Below are 17,533 nucleotides of genomic sequence, written 5' to 3'. Positions count from 1 at the left end.
ATTTCCGCCTACAATGTGAGAGCCGCAGCGACGCAGAGAACTAGAGAAAGCATCTTTGTGATGCTGATGTATACACTGGCCGCGGCACCGCCGTGCGTACTCCCGGATCCACGGCTCGAGCCTCCTGCCCCGGAGGATCCAGAAGACCCCGAGCTGCCCAAAGTCGTGGTCGGCACTGCCGTCGTCGACGTCTTTGTCGCACCACCGGAGTCACCACCGAAGCCACCCGCAGCAGTTGTTCCCCCCAATCACGGTATTTTCGGCCACGTGGCCCGTTAGCCAGGCGACGCTGGTAGTCCGGAGAGCCAAACTGGCTCTTGACGCCGTCGTCAAGATAGTCGACGGGGTGCAGATCTTCTGGATGCACGAGATGGGGCTTGGATGCCGCGGCCGAAGATGCTGATGGTGTTAGACATGATGGACATTGTTGTGGATTCTCAGATGGGTTTTTACGCTGTTCGGGGAGATGAAAGGGTTCTCTTCAATGGGGGAACTGTGTGTGGTGGCTCAATAGAGTGGTATCCGAGAGTGCTCTGCGGAAAGCTAATCTCCGTGGCGCGCTGCTACAGAGTACATGGAAAGATGCTGCTCCCATACCTGGTATTCGTGACACTGGCCCTGCAAAGCACCTGAACGATCAGTGAACGAGTTCAACACAATCCACGTAGCTTCAGATCACATCACCAGGGAGCAGTATGAGGTCACAAGTCAACCCGTACAATGCAGTGCTTTCAATGAGTCGGATTAACTCAGGATGGATGACTATTGCCTGCCTTCTCTACGGAGTTTTCTCCAACATCGACTACGGCCCACTTGATCGTCGTGCTTGGCAATGCTGCAGCGACACCATATGAGTTGTTTCTGCAAGGGAGGGTTTACTGGACGCCCTGAACTTGGATTGCATTTTCCGCACATCACGCAGCCTTACCAATCACTTGCTCGCCCTGCTCTATACCCCCTTCGTGGGCTGGTGACCGTGTGCCTCTCTTCCTTCCTGCTCTACTCTCAGTCTCTTTCTCCATGTACGCATTGCGCACAATGCAGCGCAGCACACAGCAACAAAGCCAAAGCTGGACACAGTCATCGGATATGTGGATGCATACCAATTGCCTCGCGGCTGCGTCCCTGTCGACGCGCACCAGTTCGTACTGGCAAGGCAGTCCATTCCCGGCATAAGCAAGTCAGAGAGCCAGTGTTTGGCCCGCATGGCGCCACTATTGACTCTGATCCAAAATCAACCACGCATTTTTGGCGATTGACTGCGTCCCAGGGTCTCTTGATGGATCGCGTTAACACGGGCCAAGAACTGTCTCGTGAAAGTGCGGCGCAGCCTGTGGCCGGCAACAGAGCTCGGGCACGAGCCAGCAACACAGTGCGGGCTACAGACTACCACGAGCCGCGCCTCCAATGAATCTGTACCTGGAGAAGTCCGCAGTGCGCCGTGCGGCGACCACACTGACAGTCGTTGGCCATTGCTCGTGGATTATATTCTGCGCTACTGTACGCTGCTGCGCGCATGTCGTCGGAATAGGCCTTCGCTTTAGGATGCAGTGCATTGATCGCCACACTGCGTCAGACATCGCTACACTACTGAACGGCTGTGCGTTGCTTCACAATGTATCTGGTATCATGCCATAGACATTTCATGCTTCTGCATCCTGCATCCTCAGATCTGCGAGGTCCGCACAAGGCCGTACCAGAGACGCACGCATCTTCTCCTCAGTTGTACGGGAAACATCGTGAATATCACAACATTCCGTCACTTCCCATCATCACCGGCGATGGAGCGTCTGATGGGAACTCAGTTCTGGTGGGCTCTTGTACTGGCAGATCAAGACAACAGATTCGCCCGGCCTCTCGCCTGTCTTATGTAGACTGTTGCTGTCACAAGGTCAACTTGATGTTGTGGAGTCAGTTCCTACGGGACAGGCTGTCTCCACAAGCGCACGGAGATCAGCCGAGAATCTCGGGGCCAGTCAGGCGTCCCAGTACATAGGGGACCTGGTCCAGCTCCGTCACACATGTCTAGCCAGCACCCTGCCGACATGCTGAATCCGATTCCTGATGTTCTGCCTTGTGACTAGCCAGAGCTGATTGACCCAATTCCACCTCAAGTGCACAATTTGTTTCTCGTGCTTAGAACCCTGTCCCCAATCATCTCCCAGCTCCCCGCGGGGGTAACTACAGTACCTATGACCCATATCCCAGGTCTTCGGCTCTCCGCAGCTGGCTCAGTTTCAGATCGTTTTATGTCGACGACTTTGCTAGGGATCAAGTGCAGCATGTATATGCGGAAACTGAAGCTTCATTGCGCGCAGTCCTTGGCCACACTCGAGGCCCTTGGAAAGTTTCATCAGGACACGATCGTGTCTCAATCCAATCTTGCGATGATCTACAACGGTCAAGGTAGATATGACGAGGCCTTGGAGCTGTTAGAAGCAGCAACGGATATGGGCACAGTCAACTTGGAGACAACCATCCGATAGCACTCATGTGTCTCCACAACCTGGGTATCCTCTGCCGGGAACACGGCCTCCGTTTCGGGGATGAAGACGAGCTGGATAGAGCTCGAAATATCTGGAAGAGCAATGTCGGCAAATGAGGACGATCTTGGGGGGAAAGGATAAGTACACTTTTGATTGTGAGAGGTACTTGAAGCTGTCCGCGGAATGGAATCCTGTAGCAGGGTCTTTCACGTAGCGTTCAAGGGTTAATCGATTGCTGGTGGAGTGTTCGTCCAAGGGCGACCTCCGCTGCTCGTAGACCATGGCCATCACTACAGCCTGTTAGACCTTGGGCCAGTTCCAAACTGGTTCTGAGGCCGCTCGAAGGCCATGGAACGATGTCAACGTCCATAACAGGTTGAGATGCCCCAAACCATGGCAAGAAAAGTTCGCACGAGTGACAAGCTGGAGGCGGAGGCTGCGAAAAGTCAATACTCTTCAAGCATGAGCAGATTGTGGATGGGATGGAAGAATGTCAAGCCATACGGTCATCTTTCCATAGATCGAGATGACTTGACGTGCCTTTGGAGGTGCGTAACCCTTCGTTACACAACGGCGCGTAAAGGTGCAATGCCACGGCGCGAGATTGCTCGACCGTGTCCATCAGATAATGGGGGTAATATGGGCTGATAATGACCATGCGGTTCAGCGTGCGGTCGCCACTAGATCCATCCTGCTACGTTAGGGGCGATGGTGAGGGTAAGGCCTCGTTGGAAGCATTGCAAGGGCCGCTGGCACGAGTCGCATATAGTGCCCACAGTCGGCGTGCCTTGAAGTTGCGCGTGCAGTGTACTCGGCCTGGGCGATGGCGCAGCTTGGGAATATACTTCCGCACCTTGGTGAACATCATGTGGGCGAGGAAGGAGTCGATCGCCGCTCTGAAGATCTTGAAGCACGGGAAGAGCTTTTCGGTACAGAGGTCTGTATCCTCCCAGTTTACGCCATCGAGATGCTGCAGCGCATTGGACAGTGCATTTTCGTCCTTGACCCAGGTTGCGTACTCGTCGGCGGGATGACCAGAGCCGTCGGGATGGGACAGTGCATTAATGAGCCAGTCGCCGTTCATCCTTGGTAGCTCAATAATCTCAGGCCATATTCGAACCCCACCGCTCGTGTCCAATGCGAAAGCCAGTATGCCCCGTGCAATGCAAAGGGGGGAAGGAGCAAGTGTTCGTGGTAGTCTCCCCACAGAAACCAGCGGGAAAGCATGAGTATGATATCGCCAGGTCCCGCAAGGGTGTGGAGGGCAGCATCACGAAGTTTTATGTAACCTGGGCAGGTATTCGTGACTCTTGGAAAAACCACCACGACCCAGTCTCGTCGCTCAAGGTTTCCTGCCGATGACAACTTTCATGGGGCACCAAGCGTGGAACTTGCCGGAGTTGAGCTCTCCTCGTAGGTGCGCAGCGTACACCGCAATCTCCTCCTTAGACCAACCCATCACAGAGCTCCACATGAAGGTCACGAAGCCTGCCAACATGTCAGTACTGCACATGCCATCTGTTTGGGGTAGGCTGGTTTTACCTTCAACATCTCTCTGGACAGCCAGCTGGGCATACTTGCCGATGGTCTTATCCTTCTCGTCAGAGGGCCAACCACCAATCGGCACCTGTACAAAGTCAGTGCGGCTCGCACGCGAAGGGCAACCCTGCGACACACTCACCCTCATGTTGGTGACCTGGACATCTACAAATACCGCAGCCTCCATCGCTTTCACTTGAATGTCGTCCTCGACTACAGCAAACGTGCGTTTGACCTTCACCCCAGCTTCCAAAAACACCGTACCCCACAGCGCAAGCGCAGTATCCCGGCCGACGGTGCCGTTGTCGCTCCGAATGTCACAGGACGACTCTTTGTGTTCGAAGATGCCGCCTGGCTTGAGGGCCGTGAAGATCTCTTTGTAGAGAAGGGTCCAGTCTGTTATCGAGCCCACCAGCCAGCGCATGTGGATGTAGTCGAATGTGTTTGGGTCATAGGTCCACGGCTGTGTGATGTCATCTACCTCGAATTTCAAATTGACAGGAATCCAGTGTGGCTGTTGCGGTGAAATGTCCAGGCCGATGACTTCGGACTCGGGATGTTGTTCTGCGAAATCACAGCAGGATGTCAGCTCGGGATCGCGTAGAGTCATGTTAGGGTATCGTTGCACACATTGCCCATATGCCTATGTCGATGAGTCAGCTGTTGTATGCGCCAATATTGAATGAAGGCTTGCTGGGGAGACATACCTGTTCCGCAACCGACGTCGAGTACTTTCTGCAATCAAGAGTCAATAGGCGCATTGGAAATGTCGGGTATCAAGTGGACGAACCTCAACAGTGTCCCTGAGATCAGCCAGATATAGCTTTCCGTCTTGCATCAGTGTTGAACTGTGGTGACTGTGGTACAAAGCCTTGGTCAGTATGAGAATCTCCCCACGGACCACGCTCTTGCCACGGCGCCGATCACGGTGGTGACCTAAAGGATATCCATTGCCTCGCCATGCCGATCATCGTTTGGGTGCCTTGAGCCCAGTCAGGCTCATTGTCGTGTGATGAAGGGTGTGACGTAAGAACCATGACTGCCCCTCGCCCCGTCCACTGTGGTATGTACGGCCATGCAAAGTGCGGCACTCGAGAATGCTGGCGGAAAGCGAGGCTGTCGAGTTGGTGATGGATTCGGCGTAGGCGGAGTCATTCCCGTATTCTTCCTCCACCTCCTACAGCACGGGTCGAAAAGTTGTCAGTCGATCAAGGTGGTTCCTGTTTCAGTACCAACCCCCAATTGAATATAAGCACGTACGGCGAGTGGAGGCGTGGGCGGCTCAGGCTGGCTGGCAGCGTGCTGGCCCTCTGTCGTCAGTTCGTCCTTGGGGGGCGAGGCAACTTGGGCAGGATCACCTGGAACATTGGCAGATGCTTTTGAGGCACCCATATTTGCAGAGTGTCTGTGTCAGATATATAGTCAAGAGCGAAACCGTGCTGGAGGCATACGGGAGTGTGGTTGGAATGATAACCGGGCAAGGTGGCAGAGAGGACGCAGTGTAGAGATGTCAAGTTCGTGGTCAGAGCGCTGGAGAGTGAAATTGGAGTCTTGACCATACGGCTAACATACAGGATGGGCAGCCCATTATGGTGGTGTCGTGATTGGTCCAAGGCTAGCTCCCCGTGTGCGCAAGTCGCTTCTTTAATTTCAACCACAGGGGTGCCACGCCGCCTACCAGCATCATCCTCGCTCCATGTCGTTCCTCTGCGCAGCTGTCTTCGCCATTGCTTTTCCTGTCGTTCACCTCCACGCACTCAACTCAGCCGAGTCCTTAAGCTCCGTGGCGCAGGGGCATTCGCATGGCCGCTGTCAATCCTCTAATGCCTCACGTCAACAATCCCTCGTTCCGCCCAGGAAGCTGTGTACTTTATCTAGCAGCACTGCCCTTCCCCACTGACCTTTCTTCCGCGCCGCTATGAAGCCGGGCTCTTGGCAACCTTCAAGTCCCTAGCTGTATTCGAGTCGAGCTGCCTGCCATACTCGACCTAGCGCCTGTAATGGCAGCGCCACTCAGCTTAGGCTTGTCTTGACTAGGGTGGAAGCGCTACAGGATAAACTGATAAGCACGACATCATACGATCTTTGCCCTCACAGGCTCGCTTTTTCAATCATGTCCTTGATCTCGGCATCCCGGAAAATGTTGTGCCAGCGAAGCGCCGGTTAAGGAAGAACAACACAGGGCATGCGCTCCCCGGTCTTGACAATAGCTCAGCTGTTCAAGCACCCGGCCCACCCACTTGTGTTGCACCACAGCATTTTCCCAATTGGGACCCTCGGCATTGCGGGCACGCAACATGACGTGCAGCAATATGTAAAGTTACGTGAACGCTTGCCCCCGGGGTCCCCTGCTCTTGCTAATGCGAGCGTAGCCCGCCGGGAGCATCCGGGAGCAGGAGGTCAAATGAATGCCACGATGCGGCAGACCCTGATAGTCTGCCAGGGCAGGCCGCGCCATTCCACACCATCCTGCCTCTTTGATTCGTCCAAGATAGCCAAGGATTTCGCAAGCTAGACGAAGTGAAGAGGCAGTCGCCTCGTCGAACGCCTTGCTTGAGAGCTAGCACAAGAGCTTGTCAAGCTGGCAAGTATGCAGATCGTGCTTGCGCCTGTTCGTCGTCGCCGTTGGCTGCTGCGCAGATCATAGGGCACCAGTAGCCCGTCTCGATGGGTGGATTCAGGGCAGCTATAGCCTGACTGGGAATTTGGCGCACGATCTGCCTTTCTTTTTCCAAAGTCAACTGAGCCCGAACGGCTCGAAGGAGACGTCCATGTTGTCACGATTGACGAGCCTGCTAGTGTTCTGGGAAGTGACCTGGAGAAGCAAGCAAGCCACCTGAAAGTCAGAGCAATGGGCAAGGATGGCGTCTCGGCAGTGTTTGCAACTTCTAAGCACAGAACTTGGGGCTTCCCAACCAGCTTGTCAGCTGTACAAAGGCCTGGCTCTCGTGGATCTGCAGCTTGGCGAAGTTGGTGACCATGTCCGTGGCCATTTCGATGATAGTCTCATCAAAGATATGACTTAACGGGCAGAAGATGAGGAAGAGTGGACAAGATTCCACCGTTCGACAGACTCAACGAGCTTGTAGCACAGCTGAATAAACTTGAGGTGGAAGTCCATCCAGGCATGTCACCAGGGACCGGAAAGAAAGCAGACCCGCTGGCAAGTGGCACCCCGCAGACAATCTGACGGATGGCATTGACTGCTGTACGCCCTAAACACTTGGCCTTCGCTATGGGCGCGAACCCAACTGCATCTCTGGGATCCGTATTCACAGAAGCAAGAGTGTTGTCAGTACGCTGGTCTGCTGATCAATGATTGGAACGGCACGTGAAGTCATGGGCCATTGTTCAAGGAGCGGGCGCTTGGGTGGTCTGTATTGCTAGCCAGCTCTCCCTGTTAGCCTCTGTCTCAGACGCACCTCAGTTGCGCATCTAAAGACTCCAAAAGGGGCGAGGAGTGGAACTTAAGCAGCTGGAGCCGTCACTCCAGCCTGAAAATTGGCTCTACGTTGTGTCAATGTGTTCAATCAATCAAAAACCTGTTTCGCTCAAGTCTAGTCGATCAATCCCATGCCGCATCTGCGTTCTCCTGCCCTTCCTGCAACTGTGAAACATCAGAAACCAATCCATGTGTATACGTTGCCGATGTTGATGCTGAGGTTGGTTTGCTGAGGACGAAGAATGAAGAGATCCAAGTGATACGGGATTTGAAGTGGTCCTCGCTTACTAATCTCACCCTCTTGCTATTTGTGGTGGACCTATTTGCCTTCGGGTTTGTGACACTGCATTAGGTCGAGCCACTCTACTATCCCGTGTTCGATGGGTCTGGTGGTGAGTTTTGTTGAAGAAAAGCACATCAAGCTGAAGCCGTCGCTGACAAAATCGAGTTCGCAGTTGTGTCCCCGGGTCAACCGAGACGCGACGCGTTGACGACCCTTGGTGCCTTCAAACGTAATACTGCCGAACTCAACCTTCAAAAGCCAGGGATCAACTTCGTCGGACCACCTCGCCTCGAGTACGAAGAGGCATGGGCAGAGCTTATGAAATGTGAGTGGGTGGACCCTCTTCCTCCTCACAGCCACTCCCTGGCCGTGCTGCTTTGGTTCTTGCAGACGAGACCTTCTGGGTCAAAGGGGGGGAACTCGGACAATTCGCTGACGAGAACAGCCTGGTGAGCTTCCCGACGGGAGCGGCTATACAATACACACACACACACATATATATATATGCAACGAAAGTCCATGAAGACACCCATGGTTCCAGAAGACAGACACCGCCTAGAGAGAAGACGGGTCTCTCAAGGCAAGCATGATTTCCCCCACAGGGCATGACACCTGGCGCTATCGACAATGTTGGCCGTGGTGCCCATGAAGCCCTCAAACTCGTTCTCGCTCTTGGCCTTGCCCTTGCCGTCGCCCTCTTTGACGGGGCTGACGTAGCCGTGCGCGGCGCTGGGCTCGTAATGGTGGAACACGGCCGGCGAGACGGTGACGCACTTGAGCCGGCCCTCGCTGCAGTGCGCGTGCAGGGCGACGTCAAAGGCCTCGTAGCCGCCCTTCATGACCTGAGCGAGCACGTTGAGCACGCCCTGGCGCGAGACGGCATATCCGAACGTGCAGATGGTCATGCGGGACTCCTGGACCACGCGGTGGCCCTCGGGCGTCTCCTCGAGGAAGTAATCGCGCGACCAGCCGGTGAACTTGTCGCCGGGCACGCGGGACTCGTCCTCGTAGGGCAGCGGCCGGCGGTGCTTGTCGTCGTCGTGGCCGAGCGAGCCGCAGTGTCCGAGCCACAGGACGTCCCAGTCCGTTCCATAGGGGGTGTTGTCGTTGGGGTCACTTTCGGCGTCGTTGTCCTGGACCACGACCTCGTCGGTCAGGTTGATCTTGCGGCGCCGGAACGCGCGCACGTTGTCTGAGACGAGCCGCAGCTGGTTCTTGATGCGCACGTCCCAGTCGACGTCGTCCTCGACGATGAAGGCAGTCTCGAGGTCAGACGAGAGGATGTGCTTGAGCAGGTCGATGTGTGCAAGCCACGCCGTCGCGGACCCGAGCGCCGGCCGGGACTTTTCGCCCTCGGGGCTTATCGACATGAATGCTTCAACGGTGGCTTTGGAGTTGGGCGGCTGTGGAGGGATGGTGAACTCCAGCCCCGTCAGATTCGCCGCTGCTTGAACGCCGCGTGTCCGCCATGACGGGCGGTTGGAGAGGACGAGGAGGTTTTCGAACTGGTTGTGGCGAGCTGTCGTTAGCTGGTTGCATAATTTACAAAATCACGTGTCCGTGGCGCGCAAGCTACAACAAGGTATCGCAAAAGAGGTGGGCAACATGGCACATACCCCTAGTGTGGCGTTGGCAGCCTGCTCCCGTGGCTGCGAGAGATCTGGCTGTGTTCCTGCTGTTAAGAGGATCTCATCCTGCTGTCCGCTTGGCCCCGAGCCACCATCCGTGATGACATGCGTCGTTATCTCGTTAGTCTGTGGCCCTCCCACGTCGTCTCCATCTTGCATCGAGCCCGGGTTTGAGGACGACGGCAGCATCTTGGCGATATTGAGCCCGTCGATCGGAACGGAGAGGATATACATGCTCAGCAGGATCATCGACACCCCCACGTAAGCCAGATACAGGTGTGCCCGCCGACGGAGGAAGCTGGACAGGCCCGCCAGGCAGACGCCGCGGGGTTCGAAATACATGGTGGCAAACTCTTCCCGGGCTTGGCTGGGTGGCAGGTCCCAGACGGCTATGATGGTATGAAGTACAGCAAAACGAAAGCGAACGCTCGTGGAAGCCAGAGATGTGATTCAAGTGATGATTGTAACGATCGTGTGATTAAGGCTCCCGTGGAGGGGATGCAAGCTGACAGCGTGCCAGGGGCCTCTGGGGAGGCAAGCGAGTATAAGTGGCTGGATGCTTGTGCTTGCTGCTCCCAAGTGTGTGCATGTTTGCGTGCTTGCCTGGGTGTGTAGTCGGATCAGCAAACAAGTGCCCGCACCAACAGCGATCGTTCAGCTGTGCTCTGCGTGCAGGGACATGTAGTCCTCCCTCCCACTCGTTCTCGTGACGGCTCCCGGAGTGTGCTGGTCGTTGCTGTGAGTGTTTCCGTGCTTTTTTGTGTCTTGGTCACAGCGCGGCAACGGCGCGGTACGAGACAGAGGCTCGATTATCTCAATTGAACCCCGTGTTTCAACTGTGGCCAACACGACATCAGTGAGCGAAGTGAGGCGGTGCGAGTGACGCGAGGAGCATGGGCTCAGCAGGCAGATGGCACGTTGTATTTATTGCCTGGGGACAAGGACGCCATCATCAGACCGCCGGCCTGACGGGCCTTTCGGCGGGAGCGTGGGTTGCTTATTCTCGTCGCCCAGACTGCTCGCGGGGCCAGCGAAGTTCAGCTTCGGCGCCAACTCTGATCGTGCAGTTGACTGTGAAGACGGTTCATTGCATGGCCGCCACGGGTGTAGTCTGGCTGGCCACGACGGTGATGAGCCATGGCGGGGAGGTGCCTCCTTCGCGCCGCCCAGGTCCCGTTCCTGGCGTGGCTGGACCACGGGTTTGACGTGTGTGCATGGCGAGACTCCACTCCGTGTTTGACTGCACACATGCTTCTCGCACTCCATTGTCTGGCATTGCTGCTTCTCGATGGCTGTGGTGTACTAAATCGGGATGCTGGTCGTAAAGATGAGTCGGCAATCACAAGAGGAGATGCAATTTGGTGTTTCTGCATTTCTCCGCTACATTGACTTATCCATGGGTGAGAGTTTGATATAGTCGAGCTATGTAGTCCGGATTGCGGGTATTGCCGCGATGGGTTGCGGTCACTAATTTGCGACTTATTTTATGCCAAGTGTGTCGAGCAGGACAACCCGGGATGTGGCTCTTCTTGGCCTCACAACAAACGCTAACGCATAGATGCTACGCGAGGTAACTAGTGGGGAACATCAAATAAGCTGGCGGTCCCGGCTTGAGCCGCCTCGTTCAACATGACGCATTAGTTCGATAGTAGGCACGTCGATCTTTGCACAACTCGGTGCGTGCTACTGTGCACTTTTCCCCCCAGCACGCATAGGATCGAACCTAGTCTTTGTCGCGTGCAGAGACGGGTCGAGACCCCAGTCTTGTCCCACAACTGCGCCAGCCGCCGGCCACGCCGAAATCTCGTGCGATGCCCCGGTACGGCCTTAGGGGTCGTCATCGTGGTCTGTCAGTGGTGGTGATTTGCTGGATGAAGGGGCGGAACCACGTTTTGACGCAGTAGGCGAAATCCCCGGATGTTTCAAGACCCCACTGCATGCGGGTGAGGCGTCGGACCATGGCAAGCGGGAAGTATGTAGCGGTCATGTCTTTGTCCTGATTCGTTGACTTCGTTGGTGGACACGCATGGGCTTTCGGTTCTGGCGGCCAAGGTGCAACATTGTACACTTACTCCACGGCCGCAAGAACTTTGATCGTCTGATAGCACTCGTCATTCATCTGGGGCATTGCTGTCGAACCCCACGCCGACGCATCATTTCAAGGGTCAATTTCCCCTCCAGCTGCCGCCAAGGCAGAAACATGCGAGATTGAGGACGCTTGCCAGACGGATGCTAGTGACGTGAGAAGCCACCCCACTCTAGACGATAACCAGACGACACCTTGCCGTCCACCGTGGCGGAAACGTGGATCTCGTCCTATCCGGGGCTGCCCATTCAGACAGACAGGATTAGGTTAGTAAGGATAGAGTGACGCTCTAATCTACACACGTTACTGTCGGAACACGAAGCTAGGATCAACCTTGTCGCCAAGGGCGCTTTCCCCTATCACGCTCATGCAGGGAGCCTTACGACCGAAATCCGCTACAAACCGGCTCTTCCTACCTCAAAAGAGTTTGTAAAGGCGGGTATGACATACCACAAAACCAGATGCTAACGTCGTGAACAAGAAGGGCACAGTACACGTTTGGCCACGACGCTAGCACTACAAGCGATTTACTATCGCCTACACACTACTACGGCGCTACCAGGCAGGTCGTTGAGAGGCATCCGTTTCTAACTAGAGTGGTCAAGAACAAGCATACGGACAAGGCATACTACGAGCATGTGCCCAGTGTCGATCTCAGGGAGCACATATTCATTGCGTCCAACAATGAAAAGGGAACAACGGAAGACGAGAGGACCAGGATCGAGAAGTTGCTGATACCTCTAGTCGACCAGCCCCATGCTGCAGATCGGCCGCCATGGAGCGTGACTGTCTTGCCCTTGGGCTGCACAGAAGACGACGCGTCTTTTCATTGAGTTTTCATTCTCCCACATGCTCGGCGACGGCATAAACAGGCTTACCTTCCACCAGCACCTTCTCGAGGTTGTCCGCGATGCCTCGGCCGCCTCAGATTCATCTGCCAACGTCACGATCCCGCCCACGACAACGCTAGACGAGCCTTTCGACACGCCCAAGCGCCTGCCGATATCCTGGGGCTACCTTCTCGGTCCGCTCTTCGCGGTGCTGCTCCCCAAGTGGCTCGCCATCCTGCTCGGAGTGCGGGCGTCGACAAGCACGCTCGAGCAAGGGACCTGGATCGGCCCGCCCGTGTTTGACGACAACATGGCCAACCCAACGCGGCTGCGCATCATCGACATCCCCGCCGCGCAGGTCGGCGCGGCGCTCGGGCAGTCCCACAGGCAACAACCTCAACAACAAAATCGACAAGAAGAAGAACAAAAACAAGACGGCCCTCTGACCGAGGCAGAATGGGCCGCCGCGGCCGCGACCATGGAGAAGCTCGCCATCCGTGCCGCAACGCTGACCGACTAGCCGATCGGCCTGCTGCGCTAGGTGCCCAGCGTGCGCGGCTGGATGGCCAAGAAGATGGGCCAGAAGAGGGACTGCTCGTACGAGGTCAGCAACCTGCTTGCTTTCTCGTCGGCCCCTTCACATGCTGCTGTTGCTGCTGCGCCTGCTGATGCTGCCGGGACGACGGCGGCGATGGCGACGGCAGTGGCGGCGGAGGTGGAGGTGGAGGTGGAGTGGATTGTTTTCGCGCAGCCGCGAAATCCGACCTCGGCGCCGCTCGTGTTCGACGTGGTCAGTGTCAGAAGTGGGAATTTGGTCATCAGTGTGGTCTGGCAGGCTGGTGCGTTAGGGGACGTCACGACTATGCTGGAAGACGGGGAGAGGCTGGCTGGGGAGGTGTGTGAGGGGATTAAGGCCGAGTTTGCCATGTTTTTGTGAACTAGCCTGGAGATCCGGCGGAAGGGGGGACAGCTCTCTCGCTTTCTAATCACCTTATCAAGCCTGTTGAAGAGTCATGTGACAGTTGCAGCCTATTTGTGCACTGACACATCTTAGCCTCGTCAGCCCCTTTGCCGAAAACACCTTGGCTAGAGATAAGGAGTCCGATGTGGGCTCACGTATCTGAGTCAGGCCGGCAAGGCAGAAACTCTACCCTGGCCCGGTGACTGAGGTACGGCCATCACGAGGAAACTGGCTCGAGGAAGTCAACCTTGTGGGCAGCCCATCGCCGGCGCAGGAATGGCCTCATCGTGGGACAGTGAGACAAGGCCTTGCCCGGCCTTTCTGACAATCATTCTAGAGCCACCAACACTGAGTTGCTTCTTACCGCCTCTCATCAGGGGCAGAGGCGGAGTGGGTAAGATCGACGCCCCCTGAAAAGTGCCCCCAAACCCTGCCGGCTACTGTACTTCTGCTAGACTAGGTGGATCCAGGAAGTCTGCCTTGTGCTTGTCATACACGAGGCCGAGATATGTGGCGCCAGATACACGTACACAATCCTACGTCGCAGCTGCCTAGCTAGCGTCCGTCACGAGTTGAGATGAGGTCATGGTCTACATCATGAATTACCAAATAGTGACTTGCTACTCAGTTTTGGCTTAGCATAACATAAGCCGGGAATGTAGCGAGCCACTCAATGACGGTCCAGTGTGTACGAATACTAGGCCTGGAGCGTGTTTGCACGGAAGGTATGACACGCTGCAGACCAGGCGCACCACTATCACTTCTGCAAGCTTATGCCAGAGTTGGACACGCAACTGCCGGCGGCGTTGCGGCTGGTGCCTACGAACTCGGGCTTGACGGTGACCACGAAGCACGTGAGTTATCTGGTGACAAGCTGGAATGCGGCTGTCGAAAGATTCAGCAGAGGCAGCACCCCCGGCTCTGGCCTTTATTCTCGAAGGAGTGAGAGTGTGGCGTTGAAGTAAACATGGAAGGTGACGATATGGCCGCATTATTCCCGATACTTCGACGCGGCTCTCCCGATGCTCCGACGCGGCCCACATTACCAGGACAGTAGTATTTACTCCTGGTAAGCTCCTTTCTCTAATGCAAGTCAGTGGGCTCGAACTCCTCCAGAGGATGTATCCCGACTCGCACTCGGTGCGCGGATTTGTTTCCGCCAGTTAAATGCCAGGATGGGGCAAGGGCCCGGTGCAGTCTCCGAACCCCTTCGGCGAGCGCACGGCGCGTGGTTCTGCGTTACCCGCAGCCCTGAGCAGCGTTTCAAAAGATGCCAGTAGTTGACGTGCACACCCAGGTCTTTTGCCTCATTTCAGATCCCTTCAGAAGCCCAGCCAGGCCTATAGGTGCCTCGCTTTCACTTCCAATTCACGACTTGGCGATGCGGCAGCTCGATGATGGGCAGCATGCGATCGGCTTGGATTAGCCGCTGGAGCTTGAGACCATAAAGCCACGGCTTGCCCGCCTCGGACGGCCTGGCCCAAGGATTGAAGGTGCCGCGCCTGGCCATCATCCATTCATCCACATCCTGCAGTGCCGCACCCCGCGTCAACGGGCTGCCACGTATCGGCCACAACCGCCTCCGCTTGATGCACTCGGCACTGGGGCCGCCGGCCGTCGTCCGTCCCAGAGAACGAGGATTATTGTTCCATGCACACCCGGCCGCCAAGGAGCATGAGGCCAAAGCCAAGGTCGGGGCGCATGGAGCCTCGGGGCATGAGCTCGGGCTCCTTAGAAACGCGGAGCTCTGCTAGGTCGTTACTGATAAGAAGAAGAGTGACGGAATATTCCTTGGCTTGTCGTGAATCTCTCCAGAAGGAGAGGTGCGTAGTGTCGCATGCCAATGGAAACCCTTATGATCCCATGGCGTGGCCCTCCTCGCGTCTGCATGTCTGAGGGTTGGCTGCCGGGTAGACACTCACGGACTCGGGCTTCGCCCCCGTCCGCTGCTATCCTGGCTCGGCATGCCACCCATCGCAGCCTGTCTGGTCCAAGTACGGTACGCATTAGTACAGGAGGGGGCTGTCCGAGAGCCAACTGGGCGTGGTGCACTCGCATGGGACGTCGAAGCAGAGGCCGTTGGAGTCGGGCAGAGAGGGCACATGTGTTGGGGGCAGCGGGGCGGATTTGTGGGCCCCGGGTTTGCGGTGGGTCGAGTTTGGGGTGCGCCGGACGGTGAGTGGGGCCGTGCCGGCCACATTCATTGCCGTCGTCCCGAGGTACTTCCGCAACAACGGCTCTGCCTGGCTCGCTAGAGACAAGCAAGCGGTGTCAGAGGAGCCCCGTGATGATGCATGGGTGACCACGCCGCCATCCAGTGTAGCCACTCCCTCCCGAGATTGCCGGAAATGAGGGGATACGGGAGGCCAGCCCCTTCTCAACTGCGTGCGCTTCACAAGTGTGCCGATAAGAATATTGTCGTCGTGGCGGGGTTTACTCGTACACGGGCCCGTCCCAAACTTGATTGGAGCCGGTGGAATCGCGCAACGAACGAAGCCCGGCCCGCTCTCCAGGTAGGGGCCGGTTCCACAAAGTGTCGGGTGGGGGCGGTTTGTTTGTGGGGGCGCGACAGAGTCTCTCCGAGCCCGTGCAGCCGTAGCTGGGGCTAGATGCGTACGGCACCGCCTCCAATCTACGAATGAGGTCGCAGCAGTTCACTCATCGACAGCATGCCATCAGTTTTGCGCCGAGCCATGATCTCGAGGCTTCGCGCCACTCGGCCCCTCCTTTGCCGCTTGCACTGCTGACCTGTGACGAGTGTAGCTTCCAAGGCTGCAAGAGTCCTACGTTAGCGTACTGTATATTAACTGCAGAGTTGTCCGCTTGTACATCACCGTCCCAACCAACTTCATGCCGAATCCCTCCCCACGGGCATCTCGACTGCTGGAACACATCTCCGACTACCGCCTACCATATTCTCCCACACTCCTCCAGCACGACGACATCTACCCACCACTTCTCCCGCACCTTTGAGATTAACCAATAACATGGGCGGAGGACAAAGTCACCTATACAGACCAGACCCCGAGTTCCATCTCGAACTTGCCGATCACCTCATGCGTGGACTAGTTAAAGCATGGCCAGATGACGTTAAGAGGATCGAGTTAGCGACCCTGGCCATACGAAGCCCCACAGAGGTCTCTCCAGAGCAACTTTCGGGTTTAATACAACGCCACACGTCGACCGGAGCCGCCAACATCAACATTGCCGTTCAGTTGCTTCTCTGGTCTATGTTCTATGCCCGGTCGGGCGAGGCTGATCATATCTACAAAACGCTGTCCGAGATAGAGCCTGATAAGCTCGACGAGATTGCAGAGTATGCCAAAACTGAGCTCATTGCCCAGTCAACGAAGGCAGAGATACCCCCGGAGCAGGAACCCCAAGGCGAAGCATACAGCTTTGTCAAGCAGTGCATTGTCAAGTTTGTTAGAGAGCTGGAAGAGTATGCGAGCACGACGGCAACCACTGATACAGCCTGCCTGCCGGTCGGTGATGTGGATGAATCCAGTTCGGCCACAACAGCATTCCAGACTCCCGCAACCGCGTGGTCATCTCGGAGCGGTGGCCAGGGCGTTCAACAGTTGAAAGGGCGCGGATAGTTTTCACGTTTCCAACCTAACTATGGGCACCGGAGGCGACGAGGGGTTTGTGTTTGAATCTAGCAACAGGCGCGTTATAAGCGACTGTCCCATTTAGAAATAGCCGATTGCAGGGGCACCATTCACGGCTTATACTCTGAGACCAGTGCTCAAGGCTTTACCTAGCTGTACTTGTGATAGAATCACTCCAACCGGCTTCCAGGTGTCCAGGGAACTGCTGCAGCGTAGCGAAGGGAGGCGGCGGCAGCCACATTATCGAGGCGGGGCCAGTAGTCTTGAGCATATTGATAGATGGATCACCGCCAATTTCATTGAGAGAAAGGAAGTAGCCTGCGGCACTTTGCCGCGTGTTTGCCGTCATATCTCCTATATTGATTAATTTCAGCGTGCTTGGTCCCGAGTCAGGTCTGAGTGAGTGTCTGAGGTACCATGACCCATGAGTTGAACATCACATGCCACCAACCAGGTCAGTTGCGACTCTCCTAGTCGTGAGCCACGATATCCTAGGTAGGCATCAGCTCTGGTGGGCCCCGGGAGATTGGAATGATCTCTCACTAGGTCTGCGGTGTCCTTTATGCAAGCGTGTCATCCACAATAATTCTGGCAAATTGCTATCTGGTGGCGCCCCCCTGCATTGCGCTTAGCAGTACTTGTAGTCGAAACCCATGCTCGTGGATCA

At 56.1% G+C, this 17,533-nt stretch overlaps 5 protein-coding genes across 5 annotated transcripts; 2 read left to right on the top strand and 3 right to left on the bottom strand.

Moving 5' to 3' along the window:
- Positions 1–3,180: 3,180 nt before the first annotated feature.
- Positions 3,181–3,570, bottom strand: B0I36DRAFT_368795 (uncharacterized protein; the record flags this gene model as incomplete). The annotated part of the gene is made up of 1 exon (XM_046159670.1): positions 3,181–3,570. One exon carries the CDS (start codon positions 3,568–3,570, stop codon positions 3,181–3,183), a length of 390 nt encoding a protein of 129 aa, XP_046005831.1.
- A 243-nt stretch (positions 3,571–3,813) lies between these two features.
- On the bottom strand, positions 3,814–5,417 carry B0I36DRAFT_396275 (S-adenosyl-L-methionine-dependent methyltransferase; the record flags this gene model as incomplete). The annotated part of the gene is made up of 7 exons (XM_046161541.1): positions 3,814–3,974; positions 4,029–4,113; positions 4,168–4,589; positions 4,733–4,760; positions 4,816–4,882; positions 5,060–5,202; positions 5,286–5,417. 7 exons carry the CDS (start codon positions 5,415–5,417, stop codon positions 3,829–3,831), a joined length of 1,023 nt encoding a protein of 340 aa, XP_046005830.1. The 3' UTR covers positions 3,814–3,828.
- Positions 5,418–8,325: 2,908 nt separating this feature from the next.
- Positions 8,326–10,751, bottom strand: B0I36DRAFT_377831 (uncharacterized protein; the record flags this gene model as incomplete). Its single annotated transcript, XM_046160600.1, has 3 exons — positions 8,326–9,255; positions 9,367–9,387; positions 10,620–10,751. The coding sequence occupies 3 exons, from the start codon at positions 10,749–10,751 to the stop codon at positions 8,326–8,328; spliced, it is 1,083 nt and encodes a 360-aa protein (XP_046005829.1).
- Positions 10,752–11,967: 1,216 nt separating this feature from the next.
- B0I36DRAFT_396265 (uncharacterized protein) lies at positions 11,968–12,667 on the top strand (the record flags this gene model as incomplete). The annotated part of the gene is made up of 1 exon (XM_046161540.1): positions 11,968–12,667. A coding segment is annotated over exon 1 (354 nt), but the record flags the coding sequence as incomplete, so codon positions are not given.
- A 2,690-nt stretch (positions 12,668–15,357) lies between these two features.
- On the top strand, positions 15,358–16,854 carry B0I36DRAFT_355042 (uncharacterized protein; the record flags this gene model as incomplete). Its single annotated transcript, XM_046157390.1, has 3 exons — positions 15,358–15,474; positions 15,655–15,768; positions 16,069–16,854. 3 exons carry the CDS (start codon positions 15,358–15,360, stop codon positions 16,852–16,854), a joined length of 1,017 nt encoding a protein of 338 aa, XP_046005827.1.
- Positions 16,855–17,533: the final 679 nt, after the last annotated feature.

The sequence above is a fragment of the Microdochium trichocladiopsis genome (genome assembly GCF_020744255.1).
Source record: "Microdochium trichocladiopsis strain MPI-CAGE-CH-0230 chromosome Unknown B0I36scaffold_12, whole genome shotgun sequence".
Classification (NCBI taxonomy): Eukaryota; Fungi; Ascomycota; class Sordariomycetes; order Xylariales; family Microdochiaceae; genus Microdochium; species Microdochium trichocladiopsis.
The sequence above is the reverse complement of the archived record's forward strand: the minus strand, read 5'-3'. Positions and strand labels throughout refer to the sequence as shown.